At 33.0% G+C, this 18,984-nt stretch overlaps 1 protein-coding gene and 1 long non-coding RNA gene across 2 annotated transcripts; one reads left to right on the plus strand and one right to left on the minus strand.

Moving 5' to 3' along the window:
• Nucleotides 1–2,006: 2,006 nt before the first annotated feature.
• LOC148234047 (uncharacterized) lies at nt 2,007–4,109 on the plus strand. The gene is made up of 3 exons (XR_015809910.1): nt 2,007–2,128; nt 2,232–2,588; nt 3,895–4,109. It is a non-coding gene; the product is annotated as an uncharacterized LOC148234047 (long non-coding RNA).
• A 4,779-nt stretch (nt 4,110–8,888) lies between these two features.
• On the minus strand, nt 8,889–18,758 carry p23 (cytosolic prostaglandin E synthase). The gene is made up of 6 exons (XM_088187265.1): nt 18,620–18,758; nt 12,947–13,033; nt 11,236–11,383; nt 11,056–11,167; nt 10,424–10,474; nt 8,889–10,352 (listed from the first exon to the last, which is right to left on the minus strand). Exons 1-6 carry the CDS (start codon nt 18,631–18,633, stop codon nt 10,282–10,284), a joined length of 483 nt encoding a protein of 160 aa, XP_088043391.1. The 5' UTR covers nt 18,634–18,758; the 3' UTR covers nt 8,889–10,281.
• Nucleotides 18,759–18,984: the final 226 nt, after the last annotated feature.

Below are 18,984 nucleotides of genomic sequence, written 5' to 3' on the forward strand. Positions count from 1 at the left end.
AGTCATCTTATTGATGAGAACCTGGAATCATGCCTAAAATTAAAAACAACAACATATAAACCTGACTTACTGAAACTTTCCCAGGAAATGCAAGGACATTGTTCGCATTAAGTGTTTGTCAGTCATTGTCATGATTTAAATTTATGGATACCTTACTTTCATATTATTGTTTATCAACGAATAAATCTTTATTAAGTGTGAAATCAAGTTTTATTCAGTGTACCCGTAATTTAATGAAGGTCTAAAATTATAATAAAGGTTTACTAAATTAAAAAACAGATTTGGCTCTCAAAACTTTTTTGATTCGTTGTAATGTACATATTTGGCTCTTCGGCCAATAAGTTTGCCGACCACTGACCTAGACGATCGAAATATAGATAAACGATTGGACTTCAATTTTGGAAGCTGGAATGTGCAATATTACAACCAGGAAAAATGCAAACAATATCGGAAGACATACTAAAACTCAAGATATATCTAGAAGCCCTACAAGAAATTAGGTGGAAATGCCAAAACCAATCACCGGTTGTAGTGCCGTGGAAGAAGAAGAAGAATATGTATATATTATAAATTATACATCTTATTATATATAGTTAAATGTAACATCGTATCTTGCTATCAAGTTTTATTATTTATTATTTTTATATATAAAGAAATATGACAACCTTCAACAACAACCAATTGCAAACACCATTGATCAAAAACAAACGGTTTGGTTATTAGGGTTATTTTTGTGTACGATATATGTGATTTTGTATGCATCAAAGAAATCTTGTCGATTTGTAAATTTTTATAACAGGATGTAGGTCAGACGAAGAAAAAATGCGTTGCAGATTTATATATTAAAATTGTCTCAGTGTGAGCATGACCCTGCTTGTCGTTCGCTTGTATAGTGCCGCGCGCGTTCATGTGTGTGTAGGTGTGTGTACGCGAGCCAACTCGCGGACCGACGAATAGATTAAGTTTTGTTCACTCCATATTTCCAACAATACGACTAAAAATGTTTGTTTATTGATATAATTAGAATGTTTAAACCATGTTAATCATACATATATAATTTTAAAATATAAAAATTGAGTATTTTGGCTGTAATGATGTGTTAAACAGAGTAAGTAGCCAAAAAATTATATCGCTAAAAACGCATGGCGTACAGCGAGTAATTAACAATTTACCGGTCGGCGGTCTAAGGGTTAACTACCTTTTCCTCACAAACCAGATGAAGCCCAATGAATAGACTTGCATCAACAATACTGTCACTAAAAGACACTTCTGAGGAAATAATATGTACAAATTCTTGCTATTTTACTTTCAACAAAATAATAACATTTTGAGAAAAAAACCGTTATAATGGGCTCATCAGCCGTGCTACGAAAATGTGCAAAAGATATTTAATAAATGGTCAATGAATCAATAGAGATGAGAGTATGCTATTTTTGTTGGGGGACATTCTAAAGGTGTATACCTATTTCGCTGTTCTGAGAAAAGACACGCCATCTACAAGATTACCTCCCACGGACATCATCCCTCCGCCGGCTTCTCCACCACTGGAAAAAACAACTGCCATCTATCGTTTGTCGCAATATATGTAAATAGTATCTAATAAAACTAACCAGTTTCTACCAGAGTTACACTGGCTACTAAGTTACGCCCCCTAGGGTTCTCAAACCTTAAAGGAAAGTCAGAGAAACCATTAAAACATCGGAAATATCAGCAGAAATCATTATTTCTCGGAGAAGGCTTTGATAACTTTAGCCTAAATGATATACAGTACCTGGCCATATTATTAGACCCAAACAAAATTTAGTTTTTAATAAGTGCCTGAATTCGCCTAGGCATGCTTTTACACGTTTTTTAATTGTCTCTTGAAGATTCGAATTATGATTCCATTTATAAATCTCCTTTCGGTTAGCTCCCTTTTGGCTAAGACTGGCCAAGTAGGAGAGCGAGCGTCATGGTTAGAGAGTGGCTTAAAATTAGAAAAAAATAGCACCTAATCAAAACAATATACGACCAGACCACGTATGTGGTTGTTAGGACCAAAAATATTCACTCGCTGTCAAAAAAGGCTGCTGAGACCTGCAATAGACGACTTACCTCCGTCCGATCGTGAGAGCGTTAGCGTTCTGCAGTGGGTGTAACAATCGTTGATTGTCATTTATAGACCAACCTGCGTTTTCATAGTCGGGAAATTATTTACGTAAACTTTGAGCTTATATTTTCTTTGTTGCTAGGACGCGTAAATAAACAAGATGGCGGCCATTAAAGGAAGTGAGAATGTCGTCGACGGTGCGAGTGGAGCGCGAGACATCCGGCGTGAAAGCGTCCGAGTTAGCGCTAGAGCCACCAGGCGTGAGAGCTCGAGAAAAATATTGACAGAATATTACAACGATTATAGATGGGATATTGTAACACCGAACGTCCGGAAAGGGTAGTTCGGTGATATAGTTGCCAGACGCTTGGCAACCATCTGGGCAAGGACTGTCCCAAGCCAAAGAGGACTAGGTGTTGGATTTACAAGGAGAGGACACAAAATAAACCGTCAACTCTGCAGCCCACAAAAGTGAGAAAAGCTGGGAACGTCAGACTGGGTGAGTACCAAATTAGATCTCATTTACAGGTGAACGATCATGGAGTAAATGTGTATCATAGACACAGGATCTCAGCATAATTTATTGGCAGAAAATTGTGTAACTTTGTTGGAGTTAGAGATAGAGCAGCAAATAACTCTTTGAAAAAAAGAGTATCGTGTCAAATATAATATTAGATTACTTTAACTTGAACTATATTTTTGCCTGGGGGGACAAATAACCTAGGGCCGGCCCTGTGCGGGTCCCATTCTGCTTGGCTAATTCGCCAGTGGTGTTCCAGAGAATTGTGAACAGTATGCTGGAAGGAATACAGCATAAGGAAATTCTGGCCTTTGTGGATGATATCCTAGTCCCTTCGGCAACGGTGGAGGAGGAATTATCTCTATTGGAACATGTGTCGACATCTGTAGTATCGCTTTTCGTCGACGTGTTGTTTCTCAAAGCCCAAAAAATATAACAAAACGTCTTTCTTTCCTCACAAATAGTGTTCGTGGCATGCATGTCATATACTTTCATTTACACAAAACCATGTCTTGCGTACTTCGTCCCCGAGAAGCTTCTTCTATCTTCATGGATTTCATTAGATTGCTCGATCACCATATCTGTCCGCTTCCGGAATTAAATTTATCAGTGCGTCTTTCTGTGAAGAACCGGTTTTTAAAATTCTCAAGTCTTTTTGTCGATTATTTCTTTCAATTTAGTTATATATGTGTCGATTTGGCATAAAGAAAGGACAATTTGGGTGAAAATACGAAAGCATTTTTTCACCGTATTAGTTTACATATTGTTATCCTATAAACTGATGTGCGCTTCTCGCTCTCTGCGCTATATCTCAAAAACTTTATCATACGAAGAAATGAATTTTACCAAAGTTGTATAACATTTTATGCTCTACAAGTCTTGTGAAACATCTAATGACATAATATTTGAAAAAACGATTTTAGTGACCTTTGATATCTTGACTTGATGAGATTTTTTAGCTCATTTTAAAAACGTCAAAATAAAGGTTTCTATCTTTCATTCCGAGATTTAGCCTTATTTGACTGGACTGGTATTGATCGGAATGTTTAATGGTCCTTACAAAATTTCTAAGGAGCTGGGTAATGACAGGTATCAAATTGTTGCACTTCAACGGAGTATACAAACTGTTGATTCAGAGATCGATAGGTCTGGGAGACAGGATTTGATTGATCTGTTAGAGAGTTCAAAACTGAGATCAGACCAGTTAGATGATAGGAGTTTATAGTTCTGGTTGAGAGATGGAGGCAATTATATATACTATTAATGCAGATATTAATTATTTCAGGATGGCCGATTGTTGCATCACATAGGAGCAGGGCGAGAAGTGAACCGAAGGAATGGCTAAGAAGGGGGACAGGGTGGAATAGACCAGCACTCGCCATAGAAGACGATCATCGTTTCGGCACTGTGGTTTGAGTGACCTAACTAAGATGAGGCACAAAGAAAATTAAACTTAACAATGTAATAACTAAAATTAAATGAATAAAAAAATTCCATGGATTTTTTACATTATTTTCTTAAACTTTAACTCACTTTATTTTAAGTCAAGTCAAATAAGTCGAAATAAAGGCTAAATCTTGGAATGAAAGATAGAAAATTGAAATTTTGCATAAACCTTTGTTTTGACGTTTTAAAGACGGGCTGAAAAGTCTCGTAAGATCGATATCAATGGTCACGAAAATTGTATTTTTGCAAATATCCCACTTACTTCGTTGCATGTCATTAGATGTTTCACAATACTTATAGAGCAAATAATTTTCTACAAGTTTGGTGATATTCAATTCTTCGTATGATTAACAGTTTTTAAGATATAGCGCGGAGAGCGGGAAGCGCGCATCCCTTTATGAGATAACACTATAAACTACTGCGGTAAAAAAAATGCTTCCATATTTTCACGCAAGTGGTTGCTTTCTTTGTACCAAATCGACACATTTATACCTTCAAGATATGACTTAATTGAAAGAAAGAATGGATAAAAAGACTTTTGAGAACTTTGAAAACGGATTCTTCACAAAAAGACGCACTAATAAATTTAATTTCGAAAGTGGTCCAATATGGTGAATGAGTAGTCTAATCCATGAAGACAGAAGGAGTTTCTTGGGGATGAAGTACACAAAATAGGGTTTTGTGTAAATGTGTATATGGCATGCATGCCACAAACACTATCTGTGAGGAAATAAAGAAATTTTGTAATATTTCTTTAGGCTTTGCGAAACAACACGTCGACCCAAGAGATACTACAGATGTTAGTAATCTTGAAGAGTAGTTCACCCTTCACAATCCTTTCCCAAATATAAAGCAAATGGTATCTATAGTTGCTGTAAACTGCTACTTTTTCAGAGAATAACCGTACACAAAAAGGTATATCTACAGTATGAATTAAGTTTTTATCCTACATCACTATTTGGCAATGCTGGCATGCGAAAGACTACTAGAGAAAAATTGTATAATAACATGGAGCCTGTCAATATTGAACTGGATCAGGATAATGTAACATGCTTCTTCGATGGTGGATTTCTTCTGCGTCGCGTCGTATGGAACAAAGATGGTACTTTCTCCATCGTTCTCAATAAAAACGTCAACTATTTGCAAACGCATTTCGGTTCAAATATTGTTGTATTCGACGCTCAGACTACAGTAAAAACATAAAAGCAATAGAGGAGCATTTGAACAACAAAAGACCACCATCATCGTTGGAGAAAATATTGACTGGATGGTTATTTTAATAAGACGAACCTACGTCAGCAAGAATTTGGGCGAACAGAAGAAGAGGAATCTTGAGAAGCATGCCGACTGGTGATGATATTCAGAGGTGGACCGAGTAGCTTCTGATACCATTCACTAGGAAGTTGTTCAAACAATTACATCGGTACAACATGGGCTAGGACTATCCTATCTAAACAAAAATACACCTTGCATTTTATCTCAAAGGTGGTGTGGACACAAATGTATTATTTTGTTATTTATTGTTTATAAATTAAATTTATTACTTATAATGTATTTAAAATATTTATTTTATTAATTTTAAATTTTAATTATTATTGTCTCATAAATTTCTTATTTATAAATTATTAATATTTTCATTATAAAATTAACTTTCTAAAGTGTACTAGGCATCACTATCTGTAGTTTATGTAGCATTATCCTATAAGCGGGTGCAGTTTGTAAGTTTTGTAAAATATCTATACACCCACACCTCGCTATACGGCTGCTCTTTATACGGCCTTTCGCTATAACGGCCCTCTTCAATTAAGGCACGTTTTCGATTTACAGCCTAAAATGTTTCGCTATAATGGCAAAAAAACTTTTTTTCCATGTCAATTTTTTAAAAAATTTAAAAATAGATTTAATTTGCATAATTTTAAAATGAAAGGTGAAGCAGCCAGCGCCGATGAGGCCGCATCTAAGGAATATCCCAACATTTTAAAGGGAATTATTGAAAGACGTGGTCATAAACCTGAACAAGTGTTTAACGTAGACGAAACAGTGCTTTATTGGAAGCGAATGCCTGATTGCACGTACATTTCAAAAACCGAAAAATCTGCGCATGGTTATAGGGTGTCTAAAGAACGATTAACTTTGCTACTTGGTGCAAATGCCGCGGGTGATTTTAAGCTAAAGCCACTTTTAATATATTTGTCCGAAAATCCAAGGCCTCTTAAAGGACTAAATAAAAATCAATTACCCGTCATATGGAGATCCAACAAGAAAGCTTGGATGACTAAAGCTACTTTAGAGGATTGGTTCGAAAATCACTTTTGCACAGAAGTGAAAAAATATTTGCGAGACAATAACTTAAGCAACAAGGCTTTGCTAATTTTGGATAATGCACAGGGCATCCTATTAATTTATCCGAGCTATCTGAAGATGTCATGATTGAGTACCTACCGAAAAATACAACAGCTCTGATCCAACCAATGGATCAGGGTGCAATAGCCACTTTTAAGGCATATTACCTACGCCAAACTTTCCGACAACTTATAAGGGAAACCGATGGTAAATCTTCAATTAAAACATTTTGGAAAAACTATAACATCAAGGATGCTGTTGACAGCATCAGTGAATCATGGAAGGAATTAAAATTAACAACAATAAACCATGTTTGGAAAAAAATATGGCCAGAATGTGTAAAAAGTACTGATGCAGAAGTTAATTGCCTTTCTGAAATTAGGCAAAACATTTTGGATCTAGCACATGATCTCGACTTTGAAGGTTTGAACGAACGTGATGTGCTTGATCTACTTGAAGCTGATAGGGAACCCCTTTCATATAAGGAACTCATTCAGTTGCAAGCAGAACCGGCATTTGATGAAGAGACAGAGCCTGTTGTATTCAAACAGCTAACATCAAAAAAATTCTCAAAAGCTTTTTCCTATTTCGAACAAGGAATAAACATCTTCCTTGAAAACGATCCTGACGTCGAACGTAGCGCTAAAGTTTCTCGAGGAATTAACTCAGCCATTAGCTGTTATTAATCACTGAAGAACGAAAGAGACAAAAAGGAAAGACAAACAACGTTGGACAATTTTTTTAAGCCAGGCCCATCCTTACCAGCGAAAAATGAGAACGACAGTGATCTGCAGGTTACCATTTCTTCATCGTCTTCAGATTAAAAAAAATTATGTATGTATTCATACGCATATTTTATGTAACATGAAGTTGTTTCATTTTTGTTTATGGATTATTGTTGGTTTTTGGAGTCTGTTATTATTTTATGTACAAATGTATGTACTTGTTATGTATGTATTTTTGATTTAAATGAAATAAAAAGATAAAATGCATTTTAAATGATAAACCATGTTACATATTTAACAAATTTGGAACTGATCCCATTGAATTTGTATGAATTTGTATTAGAATAATTGATTCGTTATACGGCTTTTCGCTTTGAGGCCAAGTTTCGTGGAACGTATTTAGGCCGTAAAGCGAGGTATGGGTGTAGTCTGTTTTTTTATAACAGTCAGTCGACAATAACAAATGCACGCAGGGTTCACGTGAGTACAGGGCTGAATCAGAACAAATAAACGAATTTTGTTAAATAAATAAAACACTTCATTAATTTTAAAAACATTTACAATTAGAAAACACGTAAAAACTAATACTAAAGGCAAGGATTATAAATAAATCATATTTTAAATACTAAATATAAAACAACTTATTGAAATAAAGCAAATAAAATCGATTTGAGGAATCAATTCTAGCTTACATTAATAAAAATGACTATTTAATTCTATCACATTATCTAATTCACACATATAAATTTTAACCTTATCCTTAACATGCTCAACACATTTTTTCCATATTTCTGGCGTTATTGTCCCAAAAGCCCCATAAAATAATTTATACATTTCTGAAAATTTAAAGTTATTATGTTTATATACTTGAATAATTCAATAAATTGATTTTTTACACACTCCTGCCTTTGTTGATAATTTGTCAATAATTTGGTTGGGATTTCCCAAAATTTCCCTTTAATATATATTTAAGTGTTTTTTTTTTTTTAAATAATTATGTTATTTCTTTTAGTCCGTTTTTTTGGAGGACTACAGGGGTTAATTTTAGTACTGGTGTCCGTAGCAGACATTTTTACACTTTAAAAAATTCGACAGCCGTATGCATACAAATAAAATCTCGCAAACAGCAAACCAATACTACCATGTTGAAATAGTATTTTGGGGTGGATCCGTTCAAGTGAACGACCAGTTAGAAGCTTTCTGTGAAGAACACCTGATTGTCACGCGTTGAGCACTGTTTACAAGCGCTGACTGTTGGAAAAAAATAGAGTGTAGCGACATCTAACGTATAGGAAGCGAGATATTTGCAAAAAACGATTTTTATGATATCTTTACTAGCGGACCCCGTCTTAAGAATGTCAAAACAAAGGTCTGTGCAAAATTTCAGCTTTCTATTTTTCATTCCGAGGTTAACTTCTGATATGACTGGACTATTAAATTAAATTATGGGACGCATCCCTAACTTTTCAACTAAGCTGTGATTTTTTTTATGCAGTATCCTGTGAACGCTCCACTGCATGAAAAGTCCGCAATATATTTCTTCAATCTTTATAAAAATTGTTTGAATTGTGCAGCCGTAGGATCGCGAAATAACTAATCCAGTGGATGTTGAACTTAGCTGGTAAGTAGCAATTGCTAATTGTCAAACTTAAAAACAACCGCAAAATACTTATAAATACGCTCGCCTGCAAACATCTAGGATTAAATTGTATCTGATGGAACGGAATGGAGAACTGTAGAGGTAAAATAAGGAGAAAGCTTAGAATGTGATTTTAATGATTTATTATATAATGGTTCAATACATAAAAAAAATCGCCACGAACATATCAAAATATTACAAAAACAATTCATTCCTGTTGACACAATACACACTGTTTCTTTGCTTGAAATATTATATCACATATTTCTAGATCAAATCTATTTGTCGATATACATGTTTTTATATATTACGATGGCCACATAATTAAGCCTATATTGAAAAGAATATTTATAATGATAATAATAAAAAGAATTAATTTAAAGTAACACCCACTACTTAATTTGATGACCAGAAGACTGATCTTACCAACGGCAATATACAACAGCTACAAACTGTGGTAGTACTCAATGTGTAAGTTTAGAAATTAATTGAAGGGTGGAAATCCTTTAAGTTCTAAACGCCATTCTAAACTTTTATACGTTGGTTTTGTAAACCACGATATATCCGCTAAGTCTGTATTAAAACCTATGGCCATTGTAAATAATATATACAATTAACGATATCCTAAATGCCAGTATAATTAGGTTATATTTGTTTAAATGCCCTTATTTTAAAAATACACATTAATAGATCGTTTGAACCAACATGCCTCGTGATGCATAATTTTATTTTTTTAAGAAATGTCTTTAACCATTTGACCGCGGATGACACTTATACGTGTCATCAAGAAAATCGCTAGTGGGGGCACCTAAATGTGACATGAACCTTTGAGCTTTGTAATACGATTTTTTTTTTTGTATAATTTAATATCAGCCACGGTGAAAGGGTTAAAGAGGAATATACGTCGATTATATTAAAAGTTTAGTAAGAAAAAAATATTTTATTATCTCAGATTTAACTATGGGATTAGAATTTCCATCCTTCAATAAGACGATTCTGATTCTATAAAAAAAATTACCTCACTCGAGCACCAGTCATAACCGCAATTTGATAATTAAATGGTCGACGATCGTAAAAAAACCTTAACGCTAAAGTTAGGATCGATTATTACTACAAAAGAAATCGAACCGTCGAGGTATGCAAACAATCATAATACTATTCGTCGTTAATAATAAACGTGCAAGTTTAATACGGCTTATTAACGGTAGGTAAAAGATGAACCATTACAAAAATATAAAAGAAAAAGCAGTAATTGAAATTTGTTTTGAACGTTCAAGACTATGATGATAGGTCAGATGGGACAAAAGTAAAAACGCGGATCAGCGATCGATCGATACACAAAAAAATCGCATTAAATCCACTTATGAATGCAAAAAATCTTAAGACTACTACTGTGTTGTCCCATCGACTTACAATTACAAATAAATGGTAGAAAACATATCATCGCAAATTAAGACAATAAATTAAGTGAACGAGGGTTACAGAACTCGAATTGTTGTAAACGGTGGCTCACCAATCTCTATCCTTCGAGATCAGGCAGAGCGTCATCGTCAGAGTCCGTCTCGGTATCGTCAAACTGGGGCTTCTCGGCTAAAAAATAAAAATATAGAAATCAATATATCGTCTAGAACTTTTATGAAAATATAATATTTATTACATACCGTCGTTGTTACCAAATTGGTTCATAATGTCCTCAAACGAGTTATCAGGAGCTGCAAAATACAGGAAAAATAAAACAAACAATATAAATAAAGTAAGACACATAGATTTCAGGATTAAATTATGTTTCATGCTTATAAAATAGATTGATTCCTGCAAGGTGTATGATATTCATCTTCCAAGTGAAGTCCAGGTGTGCGACGCCAAATGCCGTCCTAATATATGGTACATTTTGATAATTCTTATACATCTATACCTCTCATAGCATTCTTGGCAAGGCAAGGAATATTTTTTACTAAGAACAGTAATGCATAACATACTTCATAACTCCTTGATAAAAAATATCATTTATTGAGATATGCACGAAAAAGAAACAGCAGTAAACGAGAATATCGACATATCAGTAACAGCTCCGAGACGAAAAACATCAGTCCAGACGTTAAAAGCCATATTGAAAGATACGATAAAACAGCAAAAACAAAAGTTTTAGTTACCTCTCATAAAATAGTGAAGGAATATAATGCACACATGGGAGGCGTTGACCTCATGGACAGTTTTATTGGAAGATATCGAATACGAATTAAAAGTAGATTAAATTTTTGAATTATATAGTATAAGAAATGATGAATCAAACCTTTCTCATCGCTGCTGTCGCTTTCCTCGAATTTAGAAAAGTCTACTCTTAACCAGTGCTGTTTGGCGTTTTCGAGCGTGAGCCTCGGCCAGAAGGCGCATTCGCTGTCCTTCTGCAATGTAATGAAAATAACGTGAATACAGTCCGATTAGAGTATAACAAAAGCGCCGAATCACTCACCTTACGTAATACGAGCTCAACGTTACGCCCCTTGTTTATTTGACTGGATTTGTCTGGGAGTACTTTCGCGTACAGTTTGATCTTGCCTTGAAAAACGACATTGTCAGGTAAACATAAGCCCTCAAAGTTGACGCTGTCTTCCTCGATCCTGTCAAAACGACGACAGTTATTAAAATCGTCTATGCTCGTTTCACAACGCAACATAGCAAAGGTTCATACATTTCAACTTCAAAATATTATGATGTCACACATTAAGTTGTGCATTTCTGTCAATGATGATTAATTAAATAGTTATATACAAAACAATACGCAATTTCATGTGTAACAACTTAATACAACAAATTGGACATAAATTGAAATGTAAAATAATGCATTTAATGTAAAATTAAAATAATTTTCATTTTTATAGTGTAAGTACAAATCAAATTATGTTGAAATCTGCCCTGAGGCAAACTGAGAAAAAGATTGATCAGCTATTTAATAACAATAAAATAACCATTTGTATATTTATACACTAGTAACTCTTTCATCTTTTTTATTATTATTTATTATAATGCACTATGTAGTAAATATTTATAAATAATTAAAAGCTAAGTTTAAAGTTCTAGATTGAAATTATGCTACAAAAAAATGTTTTTGATAGCATGTGCAAGTTTTTTGTTTTATATGAATTATACAGCTACTCGTGACGTGTATCTAAAATTTTACCATAAACTCAGATTCATTACGTAGTTGTGTAATAATGTTTTGAATAAAAAACGATTCTATTAAATGACAAAAAAAAATTTAAAACTAAATATTGTAGTATTAAACAGTATCATAAATTGTACAGAAAATCGTAACAAGTATATACTCCACTACAATTTAATAAGAGATTTATCAAACAATGTTTTTTATAAATCATTCAGTTTAATCAAAGTGAAATAATTATATACGTCTTACGCTTCGTTGTGAAAAGATATGAATAAAGCTATAGCAAAAAAGTTGAATATGCTAGCAAAAAACAAACAATAATAATTTTATATATAAAAAAACGAGTTTTTTGTAGCGATTAAAACACATATTTTTTAAAATTACAATATAGAGCGCAAAACTTAGCTTTAAATGAGTTGAAAATGTATTACGCATCATATCATATTAAAATATAATAATCTAAAAAGATGGATCTTTTCGGATATTACCTGATTTGTATTTATACACACAAATCGAGTTATGGTTATGGGACAAAAATCTTGTTGTGTCTTGCATTGGAGCTGAGCATGGAAAGTATAATTCATATATTTTTAGAAAGGCACGAAAAATCAAAAATTGAACTATATCAATATTGTAATAAATTATGTCTTCATAATCTACTAGTAAACTCGATTAGAAATCACACGTGACACAACATTGGAAATCAGATAATACTTCCATTTAAATTGAACTGAACTTTGACTGCAATATCGTTGTTGATCTAGGTATGAATTATATCACCATATCTTTATTGATATGACTATTTGTTTTACTTATTAATTGATATGTATTCGTGAAAATATTGAAATAACACCATAGCATTGAATCAACAACAATATGCAATACAAAAGGCGCCGCCAGAACTAAAAATATAATACAACGCATCGATGCCAATCGATTGTTTCACAACTGTTACAGAAAATAAATTGCAACTAGTTACAATACAATCAATATGTTTAATACATATATAAATACTTACGTTACGGTAGGATTTTTACATTCTACATTATACGTTAAGTAAATAGAGTCATATGTTTGGGCCCACATCGCCGGCGGATAAGCAGGTCTGAAAAAAAAAATAAAAAATTATGTATGCTTAGGTCAACAGGGGCATATACTACATATATTTTATGTAAATAAATAGTGTATTCTAGTCTCCACATTTAAATAACTCAATATTTTTAATAAAATCCAGCACTGATACCTTCGATAATTTAGTAAAATACTTGAATGGAATATTATCATATTCTATCACATCAGACAAATAACGCATTATATAAATACTTATGGAAATATGTCATCAATAAAGAAATCATTTACAATAAATAAAATACAAAGTAATGTAACTCAGTAAAGATAACCTCGTCTGTCCGAGTTTACAAAACTCTTACTTTTACAACCACGTCAAATTTAAACTCGTCTCGTTTTATTTGATAGCGCGCTGTACCCAGTACTAAAGAAAAGTATGTCACTTGTAAGCCGTTTATTTATTTTATTATTAAGTTGTAAAATAATTGTGTGGCCCTTCAAGGACATGCATTATTTTATTTGGCCCACCAATTGATTTCAGTTGGCTACCACTGGTCTAGTCGATTCCTCCTCTCGGTTCTTAACAGAACTTGGTGTCTTTTTAATGGCTTATACTCAGTAAATTTTCAACATAATATGAATTTTTACAAATAATTTCTTTGACAATTATTCAATGTTCAATATACTCCGCTTATAATCCTCAAACACAAGGCCCAATTTCTTGATTGATTGTAAGCATTTCTTGGCGGATCGTTTCCTTTAAAACATTGCGACGAAATAACAAGTCTTACTCATCTTATATAACCAGATCCAAATGTTAAAATGACACCTCTCACTCATGTTTACATTCATTTGTAAAAAAAGAATGATAAATAATTTTATTGGTTTAACTATCTATCGAAAATAATAAACTAAGGAAACTTATCCACACTTGTTTTGGTTTGAATTCTATTTATAGATATTACATCGCCTTCGAACAAACACGCCTTTGTAGGAACTCTAATGACTTTTGTTACTGTATTTTGAATGCTACTCCTGTTTTGTATTTTTAATGTTTCATTAGACATAAGTAGTGACCATGAAAGTGACATTGATAGCATATCTAGCAGTTTTCAAAGTGACTATAATGCAGAGAATAGTTCACTATTATTTCGTAGAAAAAACATTTTAGGCCATTAGTGAACGAGACATATGACGATACTGAGTCAAATAAAAATGATTAGAAAAATGTTGAAAATATGGAATTATAATACGGTAAATTTGGGACGCGCTATTTGGATGCCAGTTACTTTATGTGCGAGCAAGCCAACGGGAGGATATGTCAACGCACGCTCCCGATTCATATTGCAAATAATCCTAATATTTTGGACAAGTTTCGTGAAGTTTTAGACAGTAACTTTTAGAAAATGTTAGCAGTTGAAACCAATCGATATGCTGAACAAACTTTGAAGAACAAAAACTACAAAAAGAAGAAAACTGACGCTAAATGAGCTCAAGATTTATTTTGCATGTGTATAATAATGACAAGTAAAAAAAGGAAGACTTAGAAGCAATTGGTCAAAATAAAAGAATAAATACGCCAATATACAATGAAATTATGCCTTATCTGAGATTTGAAATATTATCTCGTTTTTTACACTTTACAAATAATGAGAGTATTAAAAAACTATTTCCAATATTGAAATATTTCACTTTGATTTCATATTCTTTTCTCTCAAAACACGATGCAGTAAGTCTTAGAAATATGAAAAAATACTGTCTGAATGGGTTAACTCAATCAACGTACTTATGAGTACACAACTTTTCAAATAATCTCAGAGGAAAAATTGATGGGTCAGATCTGTGGGGGCCATGGCACACCAGGTTTCCGTATTCTGTATAATAATAATAATAATAAATGTATATTGTCAAGGTAAATGCCATGAATTTAAAAAATGAATAATCCATTCGGGGATATGACTAATTCAGATAGATTATATTCGCTAATTGGATTAAAAAATAATGATCTAAATTTATATGGATTCGGATGCTAAGATAGACGATATTGAACTTGCACCCGATCATAATGATGTATCAGAAGAAACTTATCCAAAATAGTTAGACATAGCGTAAATTTGTAAATGGATAATGTATAGGTTTTTTATAAAAATATTATTTTTTCAACTTTTTCGTAAAATCATTCTAAATTCAAGATTTGTTTGCAATGTATTATTACAAACAACATAAATATGTTTTTGACATTGAATAGTTTTTACAAGAAATGTATGCATGCACTCTTACCATATATAATACTTAACTAACAGGAAAGTGTTGGAAAAAAGGACCATTAATTAACAGTCCTTTTTTCCAACACTCATAAGCACATTTATGGTTCTTGTCGGTAGTTTTATAAATGACGCATATTTACGTCATCGGCTCTTAATAAGTTATATGAATGATGCATATTTAATAAGTCTTCAGTCATTGTAACAATAAACACACATTGCAAGATTTCTCTTTGTACTAATAAGTTTCTAATCAGAAAAAGGAACAGGTAAGAACATAAAAGTAGAGGAAATAATACTGTTTCGAAAATCAAAGAGAAAGTTTACTCAGTGCAGAGGTAAAGATTATCCAAGTCCTAAATATATAGGTTTGCAATGACATTGTTTAGTGGAGAAAACTCGGACAAGTGCAAGAGGCAAACTATTCATAGCTTGAAAAAAATATCCCGATTTCCGATTATATATTCAAGACCCGGCGTCAGTCAACCACACGCTGGAATTCGCCGTTTATAGTGTGGAGGAGCGACGGATGTTAAAACCCAAACCCTTGAGGGAAAGTAATCTCTTGGGCTGGTCGTCTACGTGAGGCACTACTGATGACGAGCAACGCATATCAGAGTAATGCAAGCAGAGCCCCGGAGAAATACTAATGCAGCTCCAATAAAATAGTTAGCACTACGGGGGGTGGGGATCCCGCTCATCTGGCCGTTAAAAGCTGGGTGCCCGCCCATAAGGGTTAGATTCTTAGGGCCCTAATACTGGTAATGGCAGTGCCGCACGCAACGGATATCATGTAGCTATACTTCAATATCTTCAAGACGATTGAAATATGTATAATAATACATTAAATTCATATTTAGAAACTAGCAATGTTATGCTGAAATCATGTTAACTCGGTGATTTGTAACTAAAGAAAGTCAACAGTGATGTCATAACAATGGAAAGCTTTCTTCACCGGAAAGCACTAATTGTTTAAGCGTTTGGGACAAAATTAAAAAAATGTAATACGCTAACCGGAGATAAAGTATTATAAAATAAATGAAAGGATAGTAATTTCTTTATACTTGGCCGTATAAAACCACAAGTTTTAACCAATTTAATGCTACATTTAGCAATGAAATTTTGATGTCAATCACTTGCAATACCGCAATAAGAAAGTAAAATAAATTTTCGATTGATATGTTTCGTCAAGTCAAAAATTTTCCAAATCAAAACAACTTAATATTTCAAGAAATCAAGTATATAGTGCCTTAACACATTTTGAAAAATATACAACGTATTTGTAAATCAAAAAATAATAAATTTTTCAGGATTTTAAGAAAATATATATTATATGTACTGATATATATTGCTTTAAACTTTAATTTTAATCTACAACAATGGAGATAAACATTTAAAATATACGTTTTTCATATCCCATGAAAGATAACAATATGAGTTAAACGACCGAAAAATTTGATATTGAAAACGATTCGCTGTGCGATTTTGCGAACTGATGATAGTTCCATTGTTACTATTCGAAACAAACCCAGTTTTTAATCTCATCGAAAGTTCAGAAAGCGAAGAAATTGACACATACAACTTTCGGGTTCAATGAGGTTCAGGAGAATTTCGATACATTTCATCAACCAAGCACTTTATTTCTTGAAACGCCCGGTGTAAAACACACGCAATCGGCTGATGCACATACAACAGATTATTTTAATCTCTTTTTTACAACCAGTTTATGAAAATTGATGGTTACGGAGACAAATCGATATGCGAATCAATTTTTATTCTCACCCAATTTTAACGCATAGTGCAAGAGCTAAGAAATGGAAACCGGTTACAATAATCGAAATGAAAGCTTTTGTGGCTGTACTATTAGAAATGGGTATTACTCAAAGACCTATTATGTACTCATATTGGATAAAAATCTCTAGGTATATTCCTTGGGTTGGAAATTTTTTTTCCAGAAATCGATTCTAACTATTATTGAAATTTTTCCACATGGTTGATAATACTACACTGTTTCCTCCTGGACATGAAAAATATTATGCCTGTGCAAGATTTACACCTTTAGTAGAACACGCTAACAGACTTTTCCGCTTCCACTTCATTCCTCATCAGCAACTTAGCATAGATAAATCGCTGGTCGGAACTAATTCACACTCCTCTCTTTTATAGTATCTTCCTAATAAAAAACATCACAAATGGGGAATAAAGTTTTGGATGTTCTGCGATTCAAACCTATAAAAAGATCAAACCTAATTTGTGTCAGATGCAAGAAAGGTGTACACGGAATATGTGTAGGACAGCATAAATGTAAAGAATAGGTAAAATAACCTTTATACTATTACGAAAATATTATATTTTTATTTATAAAAAATGTTTGCAGATGCAGCCTTCTATATGAATATCTAAGAAGTAATAAAAAAAAAATTGCAATATATAAAGGAAAGATGTTAAATTTATAGTTCAACTTTGTTATTTTATTATTGAAATCCATATATTATTTTTTAAAAAAGTTTTTCATTTTTTTTACATCCCTCTTTTTAATTAAGAAATTGCTGGCAATTATGACATAATATGAAAAAAATGAGTGGCACTCAAATGGTTAAAACTGCAGAATTTAATAATAATAATGTCAATAAAAAGTAATTTTTATAAAAAAAATTTTATGTTTATAATATTTTTATGACTTGGCCGCCATTGTAAATTATCCAGAATTAAATAAGAATAAAAATTATACAACAAGGGCTGTAATTATTCAATTTGAAATGACAAATTGAATGTTTAAAATATGTTTTTGACATTTCGTTATGTAGGTTCGAATATGATAATTTTTTTAATTATTTAAAAAATATGAAAAGTGTCTTTACATGGGACAATTAAGCTATAAGCTTTATATACATAAATTTACATTAATTATGAAAATAAAATTTGAGGTTATATCACGCGTGCCCTTTGTGAATAAAATGCGGTCTTTTGATTTCAAGCAACTTGAGTTTAAATGCCTTACAGAAGTCATTACAGAACGATTCGATTGTATTCTGTAATAAACTAGTTTTAATGCACTCAAATCTAAAATACATAAATGAGAAGTTTGTTTTTGTTACACATTATAAAAATTTAGGTAAAATTACAAATATGAAATCGAATTTTGTAATAAATGATCGATACAAATGCAATTTGCACGTGATTTCGTAGAACGTTCGAGAAGGTCGATCGTCGCGGGGCGCAGCGCCTCGTGGGGAAACATTCGAGATTATTTCAATCGATAAGGCAAAAAGAAAGATGGCCGACGCGAACACGCCGGCCGCCGATTGTGTCGTTAGGGCTAAACGAGGGGCCGAGCCCCCGGCGCGGGGGGCACTCACTGTGAGTTCGACATTGTTCGCTTTGCAGATCTTCGCCGTTCGTGTGTCGTGAGCGAGGCGTGGCAGGGAACTAGTCAGGAGCACCGGCGATAGATTGGCAGCAGCGGGACCTTCGTCAGGGAGAAGCCGAGGTGTTGTCAGCAGCAAAAACGCGGCGCACATGTATACGGAATTACGAGTGCGGCGTTGAAAATAAAAGGGGTTAAGAATCATAAAGTTTTTTTAAATAGTATACAATAAATAAAATACACGCTTAACACCTTTTCTTTATAATATAAAATACAATATTATGGATAAAAAATAAAAAGATGCCTTTTATGCGATTTTTTTGTTATATATTTGTATAACTACATTTATTTATTTAA

The sequence above is a fragment of the Plectrocnemia conspersa genome, unplaced genomic scaffold (genome assembly GCF_051122295.1).
Source record: "Plectrocnemia conspersa isolate PC_06_02 unplaced genomic scaffold, ASM5112229v1 ptg000006l, whole genome shotgun sequence".
Taxonomy (NCBI): domain Eukaryota; kingdom Metazoa; phylum Arthropoda; class Insecta; order Trichoptera; family Polycentropodidae; genus Plectrocnemia; species Plectrocnemia conspersa.

Coding starts and splice junctions, on each gene's coding strand:
- p23 (XM_088187265.1), bottom strand. Junction 11,384..12,946: donor TGTAAAAATCCTACCGTAAC/GTAAGTATTTAT, acceptor TCGTTTTGACAG/GATCGAGGAAGACAGCGTCA. Junction 10,353..10,423: donor CCAATTTGGTAACAACGACG/GTATGTAATAAA, acceptor TTTATTTTTTAG/CCGAGAAGCCCCAGTTTGAC.